The 21,318-nt window shown below is 27.2% G+C and overlaps 1 protein-coding gene across 1 annotated transcript; it reads left to right on the top strand.

Moving 5' to 3' along the window:
* Positions 1–8,022: 8,022 nt before the first annotated feature.
* LOC114389101 (cytokinin hydroxylase-like) lies at positions 8,023–11,819 on the top strand. Its single transcript, XM_028349698.1, has 4 exons — positions 8,023–8,361; positions 8,611–8,840; positions 9,395–10,009; positions 11,150–11,819. Exons 1-4 carry the CDS (start codon positions 8,094–8,096, stop codon positions 11,573–11,575), a joined length of 1,539 nt encoding a protein of 512 aa, XP_028205499.1. The 5' UTR covers positions 8,023–8,093; the 3' UTR covers positions 11,576–11,819.
* Positions 11,820–21,318: the final 9,499 nt, after the last annotated feature.

The raw sequence follows: 21,318 nt of genomic DNA, 5'->3' as shown, positions 1-21,318 counted from the left end.
TTTAAATCAATGGTAGATATAATTTTAGTTTCTCAGTTTACACATCATCTCACTTTAAGTGCCAAATTCTTACTAATCGATATTTAGATTTATAGGTCACTCAAGTTTAACTTCGATAAATAAATAAAAAAATTAACATCATATAAGGTGATGGTGATCAACATAACTCGAAAGCCTTTTGATTTTATAGTTTTATTTATCATTGATTGTGTCCACCAATTGATTTGCCACCATATATAAGTCTTGAAATGTATATCTGATTGTAGAGAGAGCTTCAGACTTGTTAGCGAATGGATATAACCAAGTAAATTGAAGTAGGCATAAAAATTGATTTATTTCCGATTTTATTAGTCTCCCTATATTTTCCTTCCACAACTTTCAGTTGTGGGTTTTAGTTTGTAATTTCTTTTTTCTCATTAATTTTTTTTATAATTAAGCCCAACTAAAAATGGGGTTAAACAACAATATTTTAATCATTAATAAAATTTAGATAATTATCTTATTTTGAATTCAATCATTAATGTTATGTTTATTACATTTAATGTTTTATTTTAAATTTCTCTTTCATATCATATATATGAAAAATTATAATTTTATAATTGGTAATTAAAATTATACTAAAATACATAAATATATATGTAATAAAATTATAAAATATTGAAATATTAATAATTATTTATTAATCATTATATTCTTTATTAACCTTAGGAAAAATATATATGGCTGTAATTTTTTAATAATTATTTATCAATTAATTATTTATAATTTATAATTAAAAGCTATACTCTTTATCTATAATTTTTAATTAAAAATTATAATGAAAATGTTAGAAAATATTTAAAGTATTATACTTAGAAGCTTTAAAATATATAAATGAAAACTATTTATCTAAAGTTTATTTTTTAATGACTATTTACCTAAAGTGAATTAAAAAAATAATTATTAAGATTTTAATATTTTATAATTTTATTTTAATTTTAATTATTTACTTCTAATTAACAAATATAAAATTTTAATTTTAAAAGAAAAATTAAAGATGATGTATTAAATATGATAATCATAATATTAATGATAATGATAGTAATAAGATAATTATCTAAATTCTATTGGTTATTTAAAATGAAATTTTTTTAGTCCTATTTTTACCTAGGGTCATTTAGATAGACCCTTAAAAAAGGAAAAAGATTGAGGATTACTAAATTTCAAAATAACTCGTATGCAACATATAGATTCTATCCCTTGCATAAGGCGTCTTTCTTAAAAAAAAACTCCATGAAATATATTATTCTTTAGCTTGCTAGGGAAAAAAGAATTAATCTGACAACTTGAACCGATTCGCGCGAACAAGATTCTCGTTGATTATGTTTTGTTATTGAAAAGTTTTGTCAAACCCAATTCAATATATTCAAATCTCACTAGTTACTTCGCTTGAATTAAATTTTTCTTATACTCTTCGATTCATGTATGCAATCGCGCGTAACGATATAAAATTATTATTTTAATTATTTTATAAAGAATTGAAGATATAATGATGAGTAAATTAAAGTAAGAAAGAAAGAATGAATTTGGTTTCTAATTCAGATCAAAGTAATGGTTCTTTAACTAGCTTGATTTTCTTTACAAACTTTAGGCGACAGTGATGGCATTGTAGACAGAATAAAGTAATTTCACACTTTAAAGTTTAATTAAACAATTCAGAGAATGTTTAAGGTCCACTTTTTTATGAAATGAATAAGTTGAAAAAATTACAGAACAATTATGACTTTGTTAGGAAGAGAGAGAAAAATGCACCGTCAAAAGAGACATTCCATCCGCGGGCGCAGCCTCTAATTATATAGCTGAGTAGTATCTAATATCTAGAACGCAACAAATTAACCTTCCATTTAATTAATTACATGTAATTTTGTAACTCATCTTTGTTTACTTATATACAGTTTACTATTACAAGTGTAACTTTTATAATTAATACTCTGCACCAATGCATCGAACCAATTTCAATCATGTACAGCATGCAGCTTGTTACGAAACTCTATGGTACGTACCAAAATAATAAAGAATTGCTACCCCTCCCATGATCTGTGATATGAGAGACAGTGCTCCACCTAAAGTGTAGATTTGAATCAAAACCCAGCATAACATTTGTATAATTAACCTCCATTTTTAGCTATCTGCCACCAATTCCATAATCTAAGTTTGTTGAGATATGTAGGACAGCTCTCATGCATATATATCAAATGTGTTCCCTAGGAAAAACCATGTTTTTTTCTCACTAACCAAAGAGACCATGGTTGTCAAAACTCTGGAGTTAACTCTTTATTTATAGACATTTTTTATTTTACGATTCTAGCAAGGCAAAATAATTTTTTTTAAAAGGCAAAACATTTCGTTCAAACAAAGCATTAGAATAGCCACTAGAAGTGACCAAGCCAATCCAAAAGTTACATATCATGGTACTGTCCTGTATAACAGCACCCACAACCCAAAATATATAGCCTATACTTTCAATGAATTACATCACTATGTACCCACCAAAAATAAAACTTCAAAAAGACCAATTAAAATCTGATACAATATATAGCACTATAGCACAATGTTGCAAACAACTCTATTTTTTTTGGGGTAAACTCTGGTTTCGCTCTTGCAAAAAACAAGCTTGATGTATAACCAGATAATTAATCCCATTCAAGAGTATACGCGAGACCATACCAGGTGCTCAAGTAATTTAGTGTGTGTAGGACTGCATGCAATTTGTTTGAAACATGGCAAACTGACAATCACAAGCAAATCTTTTGTCTCAATTGAGTTAAACCTAAGTTAAGCTGAACCAGATCGACCTTTTAACATAAACACCCTTAATCTTCCAACATCCATTTCTTTCTCATTCTACTCATTGTTGTACTCTTCTCCTTAATTCCTTCTCATTGTCACCGCTGAGGGTGCATGATTCAATCCTGTAGTAGTTCAAGTTTTTAATGGTTTATGTTAAGTGTATTAGTTCAATAATCATTAAAGCACAAGGCAAATTTAATCACACCATTTCCTTAAAAAAAATTATCACGTCCTTTACAACCCCAATTATTGTGCTCATGAAATATTGAATTAGTTTATTGCGTTTTTCTAATAAATTTTACTAAAAGTTAACTATCCAAAATGTTTCATGAAATATTGAATTAGTTGATTATGTTATCAATTAAAAACAAATGTTATGAGAAATTAATTAAATGATTTGATAAGACTTACAAATATTCAAGGTTCTAGCTAGTTTCATTTGAAACATGTAGTTAGTCCAATAAATTTAGTTTTTAATTCCTACTTTTTAGTCCTTGAAAAATATATGATATTCATGTTTTTAGTCTCTACAAAACTATGGATACAAACATTGCAGGACCCCCCCCCCCCCCCCACACACACACACACACACATATATATATATATATATATATATATATATATATATATATATATATATATATATATATATATATATATTAAAAACAAAAACTATTATATTTGCAAGTAAAACATATATTTAAATCATTTGATAAATAATTTTACATTTTATAGCTAAAATATTAAAATAAATAAATAAAATATAACACTTTTTAAAAGTAGCAAAAAAACTTATTTTAAAATATACTTTAGTCCATTTTTTAATTGTGTTAGCCTTGAAGCATAATATATACATGTGTTGCATATATATATATATATATATATATATATATATATATATATATATATATATATATATATGAATCATAATGATTTTTTTTACGTCAAGGATATGATAATTCCTTGGAACTTCTTAAATTAAATTGACAACAAAATTACTGAATGATATTATTACGATTATCATATATATAAGTTTTAGTAAAAAAAATTGAGTTTAATTTTCATATACGCTTAATTTACAATATTTTACATTTTAATTAATCAGAAATTTAATTTTATATGATTTTTAAAGTAATTATTAAAATAATCAACTAATTTATTATACACGACAATACGTAATTAGATAATATATATTGATTTAAAAAGTATGGGCACAAACATTTTAAATAATTTAAAAATGCTCCCAAAGACTATTAATTTATATATATTGATAATATATTTTTCAATTTGAAGACAATTATAATTATAAAATATTTATATAGTTAATTTGTTTTTGTATAAGAAATATATGAAATAGAAAAAAAAACATAAATGAATATTTCTCTTTCTCTTTCACACATGCACATAAAATACTATTACCTATGTTCCTAAATATAAGACTTTTAAAAAAATTTATTTGTTCCTTTTTATGTTTTCTTCATGTTGTCTTTTAGATTAATTATCATAAATTAATAAGATAAAGTCATTATCTCTCTTATGAGAAATGAAAAAAAATCACTAACACATTAAATATTAATTATGTAGAAAGTATTGAGTTCTAATAATTTTAAGAGTAATTAAAAAAAATAATGTAAATTATTAATAAATTTAAGGCTACTAACTAAATTAATCAACTTTCTTAAAAATCTTGAATTAGTTAAAAGTCTTATAATTAAAAATGGATGTAGTATATTTTTTTCAATTTTATTCTAGATACGTTCTAGGGTGTATCACCCTCACATGTGATGTAAGGGCACCATTTTTTTATCATTATATTCATCTAATCTCACCAATCTTATCCTAGAATTTTCACATCAAATTCCTCCTCCTTCCTAGATCTCCTCCAACATTCGTTCTTAGAACGATTTTTAGCTCGCAACACCATCACCACCCACCTCTGGCATTCTTATCTTATCACTACTCACTTCGAAGAGTGGTCGCTAAAGATAATTTCTAACAATGACATTTCTCTCTCTGAAAAATGAAGACATTTTAACTGAATACTATGAGATATCTTCATATTTTAGAGAGAAGCATTGTCACTAAAAAGTTGCATGCGACGATAATGACTTATGGAGCAAATCTAGGGAGAGAAAGAAGATAAACAATAAAAGAAAAAAAATAGTGTCACCATTGGAAATTACCTTTGATCATAGCTCACAATGACTTGTGGTACGATGATAGATTGTCACAAGAGGGGAATGACAATGATGGGTGGTGAGGAAGTTGTAGCCAAAAATTACTTCTAGCAATGAGTGGAAAAAACATGGGAAGGGGAAGGAGAAATATAATATAATATTATATATATATATATATATATATATATATATATATATATATATATATATATGGTAAGAATGGTGAGATTAAATGAATCTAATGATGGATAAAAGTGGCGCATCCTACACCACGTGAGATGATGGTATACCTAAAACCATCTTTATTCCAAACTAGTTTTGGAGTCAAATCAAACTCATATCTATATGTTGTTTTGGATACGTATTCTTTAATACAAAATAAGGTAACAGAATTATATGCTTACAAAAAATGTGATATTAATTTAGTCTTAGTTTGGGCAATAGGAATGGGAGAATATTTCATGATCTGTCGTACCTTTTTTAGGTTGGGACAACTTGTGTGTGTGTAAAATGATAATGATCAATTACTTGAGTACAGCCTTTATGTGGTGTTGAACACTTCAAATTGCAAAGCATTGGACCATATATATGCTCGAGAAGATTAGATGGCCACAAACAAACCGAACCCTACATATGGAAGCCAATCATATATCATTCCTTTGGAAGTTGTGAGGCCAGCAAATCACTGACCACCCGGCAAAACAATTTGGATGGAAAAATGACAATTGCATATTCTAACGTCTCATGCATATCTGCCATTTTTAAGTTATATAATAGAATTGAACTACTGCATGCATGTGCGTGCATAGGTAATCTTGTAGACGCGTCTATATTTTACATTGATATCTTTTACTCATTTAACCCGTGCGTGTGAGTGTTTATGAATGGTGAAATTTGTTTTAAATAATTTTAATAACACAAGAAAAAAAATAAAATGTAGAAGACTTTTTCAAGTGATGAGATCATTTATTTTTTAATAAACTCACATGACTTACACGTTTTTAATTTACATAATTTTTTATTAAGATTTAATAGTTAATATTCATTCTTTTTGTATAACAATATTCATTAATATTCCTTTAATAAGATTATTTTATGTGATAGTGATGAAACTAAATAATTATTTTTCTTAAATTTCATGATGAATGGTTAGAATCAAAACATACAACGCATAAGTTATATAATTTTAAAACAAAATCATGTAACTTTTTAATTGATCATAAGATTTTAGAAAGTTTTAATTTTTATTATCAATGTATTGTTCTATGGCTTAAATTTACTCAACTCTCACGTATAAAATGACTCTCTTTCTCTAGGTTAATAACTTTCTCTCACACACAGATACACATATACTGATAGACAAATAAATAGTAGGGTTGTGCATGGTTAAGTTTTCTTATATATTAAAAAAAACAAATTATTTCAATGGACTGGTTTGGTTTATCAATGTTTTGAACTTTGACAAAATGGTTTGGTTTTTGGAGAACAAGTTCTAAACTGTTCTAAACCAATTTTCAATTGGTTTTCAAAGTTGAACCTTTTTCTTATTATTGAAAAACCAATTTTTTTTAACCATCTTAGACCAATTTCCTCACACTTACACATATAGATAGATAAAATAGTAGAGTTGTGCATTTTTTTATAAAGAAAATCAAATAAAACTAAACCAAACAGTTTTAATGAATTAATTAGTTTTTAATCTAAAGGTCCTGAACTAGTTTACAATTTAACAAAGTGGTTTGGTTTATGGTGAACCAATTCTAAACCAGTTTTGAACGAAGTTTATTTCAACCAATTTTTTATATTGTAAAGTTGATTTTAAAAAACCAATACACTTTATCTTAAATTTTAATATAGAAATGGTACATTATATCCAAATTCAAATAAGAGAAACATTATTTGTACAATAATTTCTACAATATTATTTTGTGTGTTTTTTTCTCTATTACATATTAACAATGGAGAGAGATAAACACAAAAATTGATATTGTATGAATTGTATGTTTGGTTTGAAAACCATTTTAAATGATTTGACTTTTTTTATTTTCATCGATTTAATTTTTTGTTTCATTTGATTTATGGTCTTTTTTACATAGCCCTGATAAATACATTGATAGATAAAGAAATAGATATGCATACATACATTTTGATTTGGACTAATGTTTTTCGAAAAATTGACAAAAAAAAAGTTGATGGTTTGAATGATATTTTGTAGGCTTAAATATATAATATTTTATTAAGATCGAATTACGGCAAAGGATTATTGACCACATTAAATTTAATATTCTTTTACGTGAATAATATTACATAAAATGTATTATTAAGGATTTAATATTTTAAAAATTTTCTCTTAAAAGATGAAAAGAATATTAAATTTTTTATTTAAGTAGCTATAGGATAAATTTTATTTAAGATTTAAATAAAGTTTTAGTTGTTATGATGCAGAGCTATTTCTGTTTGTCTTTTTAATTATTTTTATATTTGTGTTTTTATAACTGTTTTGGTATCATTTTGTTTATTATTCTTGTTAAGTGATGATAATGTGATTAAAGATTGGAAAAAATAATATTTCTTAAAAACTGAAGATTAAAATAAAAAATATTTCAATATGAAAAAGACTTATAACTAAAGCAAAATATATAGATAGGTTTTTTTGCTGTAAAAAAAAGTCCTAACAAACTAATTAAAATTAAAACAACTCTATATTAATAACAAAAGTTATTTATGCCTAGGAAATGAAATAGTATTTTACGGAAATGAAATGACATTATTCTAAAATATTTTGTACTCCGACCAAATTAGATGCGTCCAGAAAGGGGCAAAGAGTGAGAAACACAATATCAGTCTAAAAGGCCGAGCAACCTCAGAAAATGTTCAAACATTGGTTTGGTCTTCTTCATTGGTCAAAACTCAAAAGCCACGCATTTTTTGCTTCTGCTACCCAACCAAGTCACTCTATAAATAACCCCCATTTTGCACTTTGCTTTTGCATATCCAACACATAGAATTTGAGCTATTAGCATTTATTAACAGCTCCAATTCTGAAACCTTATAAGAGATATATAACCAAAAACTGTGATAGAGATCATGGAGTTCTCAGCACTTGCCCTCTTTTCTATTTTACCTCTTCTTTTGCTCTTGAAACTAACGTTTTCTTGGTGGGTTTCACCAATCATAAACCATCTTAAGCTTAAAAGATGTGGATTTGGAGGGCCACCCCCAAGCTTTCCTCTTGGAAACATTCAAGAGATGAAAAAGAAAACTAGCGTTAGTTCTTCATTGGGGTCCTCTAATCTCACCCATGATATACACTCCACTGTGTTCCCCTATTTTTTTCGGTGGCAAAACTCTCACGGTATGCTTATGCTTAATTTCCATAACATACATAACGTAAATTAGTTTCTAATATGTAAAATAAATTGGATTATTTTCTTTTAAAGCATCCCACCTTAACTAAGAATACCATAAATTATTGCATAAAGTTTAACGTTTTGTTAGAACTCAAATACACGTTTATTTATTTATATACACACAGACGTACTTTGTATGTATACTAGTGTGTATGTATGCATGTATGACTTGTTTTCTTATTTTTTTTCTACAGGAAAGGTGTTTATCTATTGGCTTGGTACAGAACCGTTTTTGTACATTGCAGATCCAGAATTCTTGAAAAAAATGTCCACAGAGGTCTTGGCCAAGAGATGGGGAAAACCTAGAGTGTTTAGACATGACAGAGATCCTATGTTTGGAAATGGTTTGGTTATGGTTGAAGGCAATGAATGGGTTCGTCACCGACATGTTATAGCACCAGCATTTTCTCCTCTTAATTTGAAGGTTCATCTCTTTCTCTCTCTAGCTAGACATATATACTACTAACCTAGAGAACATATTTAATCATGTTAATTAAGACCTAGTTTCAACTTACAATCGTTGCATGACTTTAATTTTCAACAATCAATTTAGACCATTGTGGCATCCTAGCGAAAATTGTCGACACGGCATCATGGTGAAGTTTGAAATGTTTTGTATACAATTTTAAATGCTGTTTGTCCTTGATACGATCTTCATGCTTTACATACTAAATATAGAAACATTACCCAATTTGTTGTTTAACTTTAAGACTCCTTTGCCACAAAAAAGTTAAATAAAGAAAGCCACCTAAGTAACAGCACCTTGTAGGAACCTACTATGACTAGCCCACTCCAAACAAATTCCATTTGATCAGAGAGTTCATCACAAAATTTCCTTCTTTAATTTAATCAAAAATTTTAAGGACAAATTTGTTTTCGTGATATTATCTTGAGTGTCACCAATTGTCAAGAAAAGAAAATTAGTTATCTTTTTATTTTTCTGACACGTGTATATTTTTATTGTGTAATATGATATAGGCAATGGCAAGCATGATGACTGAGTCTACAAATCAGATGATAGATAGGTGGATTGCACAAATCAACTCCGGAAACCCCGAAATCGATGTGGAAAGAGAGGTTGTAGAAACGGCCGGAGAAATTATTGCAAAAACAAGCTTTGGCATGAAGGGGAAAAATGCAAAGGAAGTGTCTGAAAAACTACGTGCCCTACAAATGACACTTTTCAAGACAACAAGATATGTGGGTGTTCCATTTGGCAAGTGTTTCAACGTCAAGAAAACCCTAGAGGCCAAGAAGCTTGGCAAAGAGATTGACAAGCTCTTGTTATCCGTCATAACATCTCGTATGAAATCAATCAAAAGACAAACTCAAGAAGACTTGTTGGGATTGTTGTTGCAAGGAAACAATCATCAAGGTGATGGCAAGTTAGGGAAGACATTCACCACTAGAGACTTGTTGGATGAGTGCAAGACTTTCTTCTTTGCTGGCCATGAAACAACGGCATTGGCTATCTCATGGACTTTGTTGCTTCTAGCTATAAATGAAGATTGGCAAATCCAGTTAAGAGATGAGATAAGAGAAGTGGTCGGTGATAAAGAACTTGATATCAACGTGCTTGCGGGGCTTAGAAAGGTAACACATACTTAATCTCATTTACTCATATGCATAGATCATAATTAAACACGTTATATATGTTCATAATTAATGGGAGGGAAGTATAGCGTTTGTTTGGTTAAATTTGTTTTGCGTTTTAAGATATATATCTTGGCAAAATTTCTACCACATATATATGAATATATGATCTTTGACCACCAAAATTATACTACTATGCCATTAAGTTTATTTAGACTGATAAATTATATATGTCCTTAATTAGGTTAGATGACCTATGCATGCAGAGAATGAGAAAGGGTCTAATTGACTTAATATGGATTCTCACCTTGACTATATACCGTTATTGACCACATATGTTTGAGACATGTAATTGAGTTTAACATTCCAGAATTCATACTACTGCTTTGTACGACTATGTTTAAAACATTAATGGCAAGGATGAGATCGTAGAATTCAAAATCTTGTATATATTAGAGGTTAATTGGTATATTAAATATGAAAATAAATTCAAACACAAGTAATGGAAAAATAAAATGATATGTTGTTATTTAAAAATTACTCAACAAAAATTACTATCAAATTAATAGCTATAGAATTTGAATTTGTGTTTTACCATTTACATTTAATTAGTACGTCTTTTGGTCTTTAGTAGAACACATTAACTACTTGGTCAATGTTCATATATAAGATTCTGAGGTGGGGTATATTGGTCGCTCAAGAAGATAAATAATAATTCAAATATCAAATGGCCCACAATACATTTATATTTGAAGTTTGCGTAAAGTCGGTGTTCTGTTGTGCATGTCATGCTTCAGCACTAAACCCGCACCACCACTTTATGGCTGCACGTATGAGTATGTAGCATGAAATTAACAAATTATCACTTTACACATGGCACTTGGTCAATGATTTGACTATGAATCTTCGTTGTTTCTTTTTATTCCTTTTATTTGTATCATAGCGCGAAGAGCAACCAAAGGTCTAATCAAATTTTGTTAGCCGACTAAACATAAACACGAGGAAAAAGTACAAAAGAGAAGCATGAAACGATAATTAAATTGTAAAATCAAGGGAAAAATTTTAATATTCCAAAATTAGGTAATTAATTAATTACTTCTGTATATAATAAAAATTAACATGAGCTCGTGTGCCATGCAGATGAAGTGGGTGATGAATGAAGTTCTAAGACTCTACCCAACGGCACCAAATGTGCAAAGGCAAGCAAGGGAAGACATTAAAGTTGATAACTTAACAGTGCCTAATGGGACCAACATGTGGATCGATGTTGTGGCGATGCACCATGACCCGGCATTGTGGGGAAAAGATGTCAACGACTTTAGACCAGAGAGATTCATGAATGACGTCAATGGTGGATGTAACCACAAAATGGGGTACTTGCCTTTTGGTTTTGGAGGGAGAATGTGTGTTGGTAGGAACTTGAGCTTTATGGAGTATAAGATAGTGTTAACCCTACTCCTGTCTAGATTTAGTTTCAAAGTTTCACCAGGTTATAACCATGCACCCTCTATCATGCTCTCCCTTAGGCCCACCTATGGACTTCATCTCATAGTTCAGCCACTTTAGTTGAAAGGAAAAGTAATTATGGACACCCAATGTGCTATTATACATTTAATGAGAGAAGATAAAATAAATAAATAAATAACATGGGTATTATAAATATTATGATGGGCCATGATTAGAGAGATAAAGAAAAATTATGGATATTGATTAGGAATTTTAAAAAATATAAATGTTTATATGTGTATTATTACTCTGGTTGTAAAAGTATTTTGTATTTTTTATGTATTTGGGAATTCTATCCTCAAGAGTCAAGTCCATATGTATGAAATAACTCTTTTAGAAGAAAAGTTTCTCTTAAATAAATTTAAGTATTTTGAGAAATTTGAAGATATCTGGATTCATCCAATAATCATATACAAGTATTTTTGTGGGATTTTGTCAATCTTTTTTGTTCTTGGACAATTGACGTAATTAAGAATGAAATTGCCTATGATCTTTTGGACTTGATTTCTTTATTTCACACATGGGTTGTCTCATATATAATCAAAATCTTGCACCTTTCTAATACAAGATTTTGAATTTGACAATCTGCATATCCAAAATGAGTAAGCTAGCTAGCAATGAGTGGAACTTGAAGCCAAATAAACAGTTCTCTTCGGTGTTCTTTGTCACATTTGTCAAGATCTAACTTCAAAAGATGTAAAACATTCAGTGTGAATAAGAAAAATGGAACTGTGTAATTCACCTATTGTTAGTCTTCATTCACGTGATGGGTAATTTTGGCTAACCAAGAGTGAGATATTGACAATGTTGCGCTATCTTCAACACCATTATCAAAATGGCTATTGCTGTTAGTGGCACACCCTAGAATTAGATCTATACATTCATTTTCAATGTATTTATCATTACGAAGAAAATTTTGCAAAAGATATATAATAAAATAAATTTAATGACTGTAACAATTAATGATTACCAAAGTAGATCTTGAAAGGACAAGGGGCCTTTTATACAAATAACATCAACTTCTTGTTCTTTAATTTGTGGAGGATTATGGAACCTAAAGAGAATATAACTGGGTAGGTATATACTATTAATTCATTCTTATTTTATACAAACAAAAACTTATATTTGCTTTTTCACGTTTTGTTAGATTTTTTAAGCATGTGATTGATATAAATTTTTCATTCACTTTGATGACTAATATTTATTAAGAAATTTAACTAATCATTTTTAATAAAATCTCATCTTATAATTGTGTTTTTTATTTATTTATAAGATTTAAACTCAAAATTTTATTTAAGAAATTTAAATTTAATTTCAGTTAAATCAAGATGTATTAATATTTTTGTTAACATATGATAAGTGTAATTAATTATATATTGCATAAAAGGTAAAATTATTTGTAATCTAATTATCTTTCCCCATTTCTGAATTTATATTTTAATTTCATGTTATTTTATGTTTTTCACTACATAACCCGAAACTATAAATAAATATAGCATCTTGCATTTGCAATAGCATTTGTTTCTACCTAAACCCATATATATAATTTCAATTATAATACTAAAATTATGATATTAATCTTTCTAATAGTTTTTCCATTGTGTTGAGTTTATGAGATCGAATTATACCAATGAGTAGGCCGATGAAATGATGTGTTGAGTTATTTCAGTTTAATTAATAGTCTTAAACTTTAGTAAAAAAATATACAACTATACTCAGAATTATCTCTAATAGAGAAAATGCAGTGATCCTAATCACTCAAATAGAATTATTTCTAATGAAAATAAATATAGATTAAAAAAATATGTTTGAGGTCTTTTTTTTTGTCTCAATCTCTTCTTAATTAGTGACTTTTTATGTCTCGAGCTTTATTCACAAACACTTGTTTCATTGTGCATCCATACTATGATTTCAATAATAATGTTTATAAGAAGATTGGCTCCAATATTTCCCCTCCTTTTATTTACACAAATTACCCTACTACCACGTGCCTTTCCATGCACAGACTCAGTCTCAAAATTGAATAAACCCTAAATCCGAAATATATATAACTCGTCTTCAATTCAATTTTCAATTTCAATTCTAAATGGAACTTGGCCCATCTTCAATTCACAAATGTAATTTCTTTTGGTAGGTTGTTTATTCGGACCCACAAAATGCAATCCCTGTCTCCAATCCTATGTATACAATGTCTGTATAATGTCTCTCTATATATAATCCCAAACTCAATCTTTCAGTCTTCAGATTCACACAAAATTTGCCCCACCTGATCCCTAATGTTGATATTTTTTTTTTGTATCTCAAATGAAAGCTTCAAGAGTTTATATCATCCCTTGTTTACCTCAACCTCACAAATCACCGGGTAGATTTGGCCCTACGCGTTTTCATACACTGATTTCCTAATTCAAGTTAGAACTCTGGGCACCCAATTGACTTTGAGAGGAGGTTAAGGGAAGTCATTCCGCATTCTAATCCCATCAATAATAGGGTGCAGTCCTTTCAATTGGGTCACTATGCTTTTATTCTCTACAATTACTCTATAAAAAATATTATCCTTCACTTCAGTAGTGTTAAATAAGCATTCATCCTCATCTCAATTATAAGAAAAAAAAATGTTATACTTATTTAAAAAATTAACTATTTTCATTAAATTAAATCATGTGAGTTTCAATAAAAAATGAACTTTTTGTATATTATTTTTTTATTGAAATTTGATATCAAATATAAAAGTAAAACTTTGACTTTATTAAATGAAAAGTATATTTTAAAGATAATCTTATTATATAAAACAAAATTAGTTGAATTTTAATTATATTTGATATAACAAATATAAAAAAAATTGTTACTTATATTCGGGACAAAGAGAAAGTACTATTTTATAAATTCTCGTCCACTGAATAGTAACAGTACCACTGATCATGAAAGAATTTGTTCAGAATCAAGAGTTTGAATGGATAAATTATCGTATATATCTAAGATGGGTACGATAAGTATATATATATATATATATATATATATATATATATATATATATATATATATATATATATATGCTCAACATTTTGAAGTACATATCCCTACTTAGATCAACTATACAAGCTACTTACGTGGTATACTGGTACATATATAGCATACCGATATACTAATTGTCAAGCTTTACAGCCCACAAGTTTTTGTTTATTCCACGAATTAGTGTGATAAAGCTTTTGCGGTGGTCGTTGATGTCGGAAAGAAACCTAATATCCTGTCAACATCATCAATGCCTGTTACCAAAACAACATTGCATGGTCTGATAGATGGTCTCATCCTATTAACATAAACATTTATCTATCTCTATATTCGTTTTTGAGTAACTTAATAGCTATCTAATCCCTTCGACCCATTAGGTAACTTTATTTCATTTGCAAGGAATTAAGTTTTTAATTTACGAAAAATAGTTAATATTTAATTATGTGTGTAGTAGAAATTAGTTGGGACCATGAACCAATTAGTAATCCAAGATTACTTAAGTAATTTCTTGTGAAATTAGGTTCTGGCATTCTACTTTTATGATGTTAGTCCAATAATCCGGTCCACGATACTTGGATGTAATCTATTCAAAAGCCGAATGCAATATAGTCCATGTGTGGAAGGGAAACTGCAACACTAGGGTACACATTCTACGTACGTGATTTATGTTTTTTTTTCTTTGTTTCATATTGATGTCATATATAGCTAAACAATATATAAAGTTATCTAAAGTAATCCTTATATATATGGGGTAAAAAATAAAGAAAGAAGAGAAATCAAGAACCCCTCTCCCTAACTTCAAACCTTCGTTAACCGTGTTTCAAAGACGTGATGCACATAATAAGAACTTAGAAAGTTAATTTTGAAATGGTTGTTTCCTTTTTGGACCATGGAAACAATCATTCAAACCCTAAGAACAATCGTATGATGGTGTTTCGTATAAACTTTGCTTTTTAGTTTTTATTATTAAATATATGAGAATAATGGTCTTAAAATAACATTGTTTATAGCTTACTTTGTTTACTTTAGACAAGTAAGTATAATGTAGAAATTTATATTAGTATTTTATATCTATATCTATTCTATATGTCAATATAAAGGACAGTACAAAAATATAATTATATATATATATATATATATATATATATATATATATATATATATATATATATATTATAAAACATAGTTATTAATTGTGTATGTTAACACATCAAATTCTAATAAAAGAATGTCCCATTTTTTCTCAAAGTTTAAAAAAGGAAACATAATATTTTCAATTTATGCCTATTACATTAATATATCATTTATATAACTAAAAACAATAACAAAACTTAAATGTGTATTTGTGATAATTGTGTATAAAAAATTCAAACACAAAATTTTAAATTACATCTGATTATTTATAAAAGCTTTATTTTATTATAATTTAATTTTCTACTTTATTTTGTGTGAAAATTTTCTATAATTTTGTTTTAGAAAAATTAAATTACATGTACATGACCGTCATTATGAACTTTTTAGAGTTTATGTAAGTTTCAAATATTATGCACATATCACACATTAACTTGAAAGTTGCAAAAATTATGCAAATTTATTATTGGGAGAAATGTAACATTTCAAAAATAATTCAATAATTATTTAAATAAAAATATCTAAATACATCTTTTGGTAAAAGAAAAGATAAAAGATAGATTAAATTATTTTAATATGTATATTAGATTGTTATTTCTATTTTTAAAAGATGTTAATATATTAGATTGGTTAAAGATAATAGAAATAATAGATAAGGAAAAATCAATTAAACAAATTTTAAATTATGTATAATTATTATTATATAAAGGGTAGACAATTTCTTTACTTAGAATCACATACATAAACGATCTCTTTTGATATTAGTGAGTTGTTCAACGATTGAGAAAAAAAAAATTGGAGAAATTCTTTCGACGTAATTAGTTGAAAAAAATAAATAACAAACAATATGAATTTCTTACTTCAAGAGGTGAGGAAAATAACATGTGTGTGTGTGCGTGTTGACATTATCTAAAAGTTTTATCATTGAATTAATCAATATATAATTTAACTTTATGATCACAATCAATTTGTAATTATTATATTACATGCATAATTGGTGTTATATATGTAGTTTCATTTTTATTAATTTATTTTATTATTGTTGTGGTGTAATTTTGAGAATTATTATTGGATACATGAAATTAGAGAGTCTGTTGGTAAGAATGATATTCTTGTAATTTTGTGAGTTGGTTATCATCTTTTGGGAGGGAATTATAATATATATTTTATTACGAGATTATAATGTTACATATCTTCATACGATAAGAATGATACTTGTTTGTAGATACTCCATGTGAGGTGAGGAAAAGACTTTGAATACTTTCATTTATGATGGAAAAGACACTGAGATATTATTGTATGAAATATAAATTCATAAATCTTATATGAAGAATATAAGATCCACACTGATTTGAAGAACTAAAGAATTGAATCTTATAATTATGAAAATAGCTAAATTGTGTCTATTATATTTATTTGGATGCACTGAGGTGTTTCCGTTTATTTAAATATTTCATTTATTCAAAATTTCATGAATTATGATTATTTTAATATGAATTTTATTGGTGTGTAAATACATACATATATAATCTTATTTTAAATTTATTACAGATATTATGGTTGATTTTTTTGAATTACTGTATAAGTTGATGACAATACTATTTGTGAACTCTTGTTAAGTGTTATTTTTAGAGCACGATAAATAAATGGATGAGTTTGAAGGAACTTGAAGACATAATTTTTTTATTATATTTATTTTAACTTGATTAGTACTTAAGAATAATTTGTCGGATGCGATTACTTTCATTATATTTTTAGTGTTCATTTAGTTTAAATGTTCATATTTTGAGGATAATATTTTTACTCATATAAAAACTTATTTATTTGAATTTATGTATTATACATGAAGTATTTTCAAACTATTATAATTTTGAGATTTTATATTCTTCTAGTATGAGTTGTTAAGTGTTTTACATGTCTAATAAATAGAGTAAACAATAAATTAAAAATTTTAAAAATATTTAACTCTGAATAAATTTAAAAACTAATCATTATTACTTATAATGATAAAAAAAATATTATTTGTTATAAGATGTAATAATCTTTTGAAACCTATGTGTATATAAAAATATAGTTAAATATTTATTGACATATCTAATAACATATATTTATTAAAATTTTAATTAAATAATTAATAATATGTTAAAAATTACTCATATAAATTATAAAAATAAATTTAATACCCATATAAATCTCGAAACACTAAATTAATTTATTAAATAAAAACATTGTACAGAAAAAATGCATTGTCTACATTTTCGGCACTAAAGCGAGAGCAGCCGCACGGATTAGAGCGTGCACACTGCACACACACAGGTCAAAGGGAAAAAGTTAGATGTAAGTCGGTGCTTCAGCCAAGGAAACAGATCGGTCAATTATTTTCTACTTTTACGTGTCAAAACTCAAAACTACATTCAATGGAGTGAGCAACTCGTGGATCTTATGATGAGTCTTTCGTCTCCTATAACAGAATCCAGAGAAACCATGTTTGTTTACTTTTTTTAATCAGCAAAAATATCATCATAGGTACCAATTCAAACCCATTTACAAAAACAGTTTTTCCAAGCCAAAGAAGTATTCCCAGTTTAGTTTTTGTTTTTAATAACTAAAAGTTTAGATAAATTGAATATTTGAAGTTAATATCATTGGAATCAATAAGTATTTATAAAGATTCTCACATCTAAAGCATAAACGACGCATGCTTATAAAATATGACTTTATTATTTACCAATTATACCAATCTTGTTTACTTTCACTAAACAAAACAAAAGATTATTGTGTGTAGCACACACAGCTAGCCTTCAAAGGCTAATAATTCAATGTTTTAATTACTTATTTAATGTTTATAGCTTTTAAATTTATTCATTTTAATCCTTATAGTTAATAAGTAATTTTTTTAATTACTGAAATTTACATTTTAATTTTCAAAAAATCTCTATTGTTAAACTATTTTTTAATATATGCACAAAATTTTAAATAATAAAAAAAGGAAAAAATAAGATTTCTCTATATATTTTATGTTAATTTTATTTTGATCATTTAATTTAAAATTAGTTTTATAAGTCTTAATTTGTCATAATAATTATTTTCTTTATTTTCTAATATTTTTATTCATTTTAAATATATTTGGATAAAAATATTGTAAGAAAGTGTTTTTGGATATAAGAAAATTAGATGAGTATGACATAACCCAAAATATTTACTTTCACCTTTTCCATATTTATTTATATACATGGGTGGTCATGTGTTGAGTTTTGTCTCTTCTTAATCAATGACAATATCGTAATCATCTTTCTTTTTATGACTTGTCAACAATATTCAATTGGAAAATTAATACGGAGGAAATATTAGTAATAAAAAATAGGGCAAAAAGTTATGTTGAATCTCATAGATACACGTGTACTTTTTCTTCTTTCCAAGTTTACCTTCACCAAATAATACTAATCGCGGAGAAATAAATGAAAACGAGGTTACACCTAAGGCCGAAATGAAGGAAAACCACAATAAAATGGAAATATTAGAGATCTATATTTGCGGCACCTAGGTTTATTTTATTAGCAAAATGATTGAAATTAACTAGTAAAGTAGTAATTCTCATTATCGTGAAAACTGTGGTTTGAAGAGATCATATCTTCAGAAGACACGTGAAAATTTTAGGTACCGTCCGTAGAAACATAACCGGAAAATTAGAAGAAAAAAACAGAAGACGAATTTTACATATTAGAAGAAAATGACTAAATTAATGAGTGTTGTGAAAAAAAAAATAAGGGAAAAAAGTAACATATAATGTTTAATTTAAATTACTATTGATATCAAGTTAGAGTTTTAGATGCATAGTTATATTAAATATTCTAAAAATAAAATTAACGCCCATAAGAACTGTATTCGACTTAAATATTTCCTGTAATATGTAGCCTTCTACTAGAAAAATAGGAAAAAGATAAACATGAATGCAAGATAAGTGTAAAATATGAAGAAAAAAAATATGATTAATTTTAAAATTGGTTTATTCTCCATGTTTCTCTCACCTAGTCAACTGTTCTTTATATTTCACAAATGATCTGAATAAGATATGATATACGTAGACTGAGCAGCAATTGACCCCAAGCCTTTTGTTTTCTTTGGTGGCTAAAAAAAATTATGAAAAGGAAGTTGACCTGTATGCAAAAATCAAAATTCGTTTTTTGAATTATAAGACAGTTCATACTTTTAATATGTTGTTATGTAGCATAATCCAAAATTAATTTTCCAACATCTACATCAAACACAATTTTAAAAAGTGAATGTTAATTAAATTTGTTTGTTAGCATATCATTCAATTGTATCAATGAGACACAACTCTAGTTAAATACTTGTATGTCTTTCTCTTGCATGGCCCCCGTACGAGAGCATTAGTATATGATCCTTTTCAATTATTGCGCCCTTATTTTTGTCTCTCTATCTTTTCTATGCATTACACGCCACATATATAATTTTTTGTCCGTTTCCTTTTTTCTTTTTCTTTTTTACATACCCATGATAAGTTTGAAACAATCTTTATAACCAATACATTATTTTCCTCATTTATTATTTAATATTTGTCATCTACTTCAAGGACAGTATTCCTTGCGCGTTGACATTTGAAACAATCTTTATATCCAATACATTATTTTCCTCATTTATTATTTAATATTTGTCATCTACTTCAAGGACAATATTCCTTGCGCGTTGACATTTGAAACAAGCTTTATATCCAATACATTATTTTCCTCATTTATTATTTAATATTTGTCATCTACTTCAAGGACAATACTCCTTGCGCGTTGCAATGTCAACGTGCACTGTTATTTTAATTTTAAAAATGTTTATATTGTTTTGACTTTTTAATACATTTTATATTATTAAATGAAATCTCGTACTGATCACATTTTTTATTAGCGAGGTTGGTATATAGTGATAATTAATAAAACATAAAAATATGTATGGGTTAGGGTGATGTTGCTTTCTAAATTCAGTACTGCACAGCTATCACAGTTGTAATCTAAACAGTAATACTATTCCAAAAGAAGAAAAAATATTTGTACGTTGCTGCGGCGTTGAAGAAAGCACATATATATATATGCATGAAAAGCTTGAATTTGATCAAAATCTAGTGCGTGAAAACTTTGCTGACTAGATTGCTACGCTTACCACGTGGGAAACAGGAAACCAGCCACTTTGTATATATCTCCCATCATGCTTCAAAATGTACAATGTAAACATGCATGCAGACTTTCTAAAACATAAGATGATAGACAGAATAAAAATATTAATCAAAATGTACACACAACATAAATTAAATTTAGTCTTTATAATATATATATATATATATATATATATATATATATATATATATATATATATATATATATATATATATATATCATCATTCAATGTCATATCGGTATAAATAAAAGAGAAAAAATTGTCGACTTCCCAAAACATCTAAAAAAAAGTTTTCATCACAAATCAAAGACGAAAAAAGTATTGGAATATAATCTCTTCTGATCCGTATGAATCAAACTCCAACTGTAACTCCAATGCTCAAGTCAGTACTTATGGAAAGATGTTAGGAATATAGAAGTTAGAGAGTACCTGATATATTTATGTCCATTTATATTTTTTTTTCTAAAAGTTATGTGATA

Source organism: Glycine soja, chromosome 16, assembly GCF_004193775.1.
Source record: "Glycine soja cultivar W05 chromosome 16, ASM419377v2, whole genome shotgun sequence".
NCBI classification, from domain to species: domain Eukaryota; kingdom Viridiplantae; phylum Streptophyta; class Magnoliopsida; order Fabales; family Fabaceae; genus Glycine; species Glycine soja.
This window is presented reverse-complemented; position numbering and strand designations above follow the sequence as displayed.

Bases quoted from the DNA above. Each gene is read 5' to 3' on its own strand.
- LOC114389101 (XM_028349698.1), top strand. From the start codon at position 8,094: ATGGAGTTCTCAGCACTTGCCCTCTTTTCTATTTTACCTCTTCTTTTG. The intron at 8,362-8,610 runs GTATGCTTATGC...TTTTTTCTACAG, and splicing joins TCGGTGGCAAAACTCTCACG to GAAAGGTGTTTATCTATTGG. The intron at 10,010-11,149 runs GTAACACATACT...TGTGCCATGCAG, and splicing joins TGCTTGCGGGGCTTAGAAAG to ATGAAGTGGGTGATGAATGA.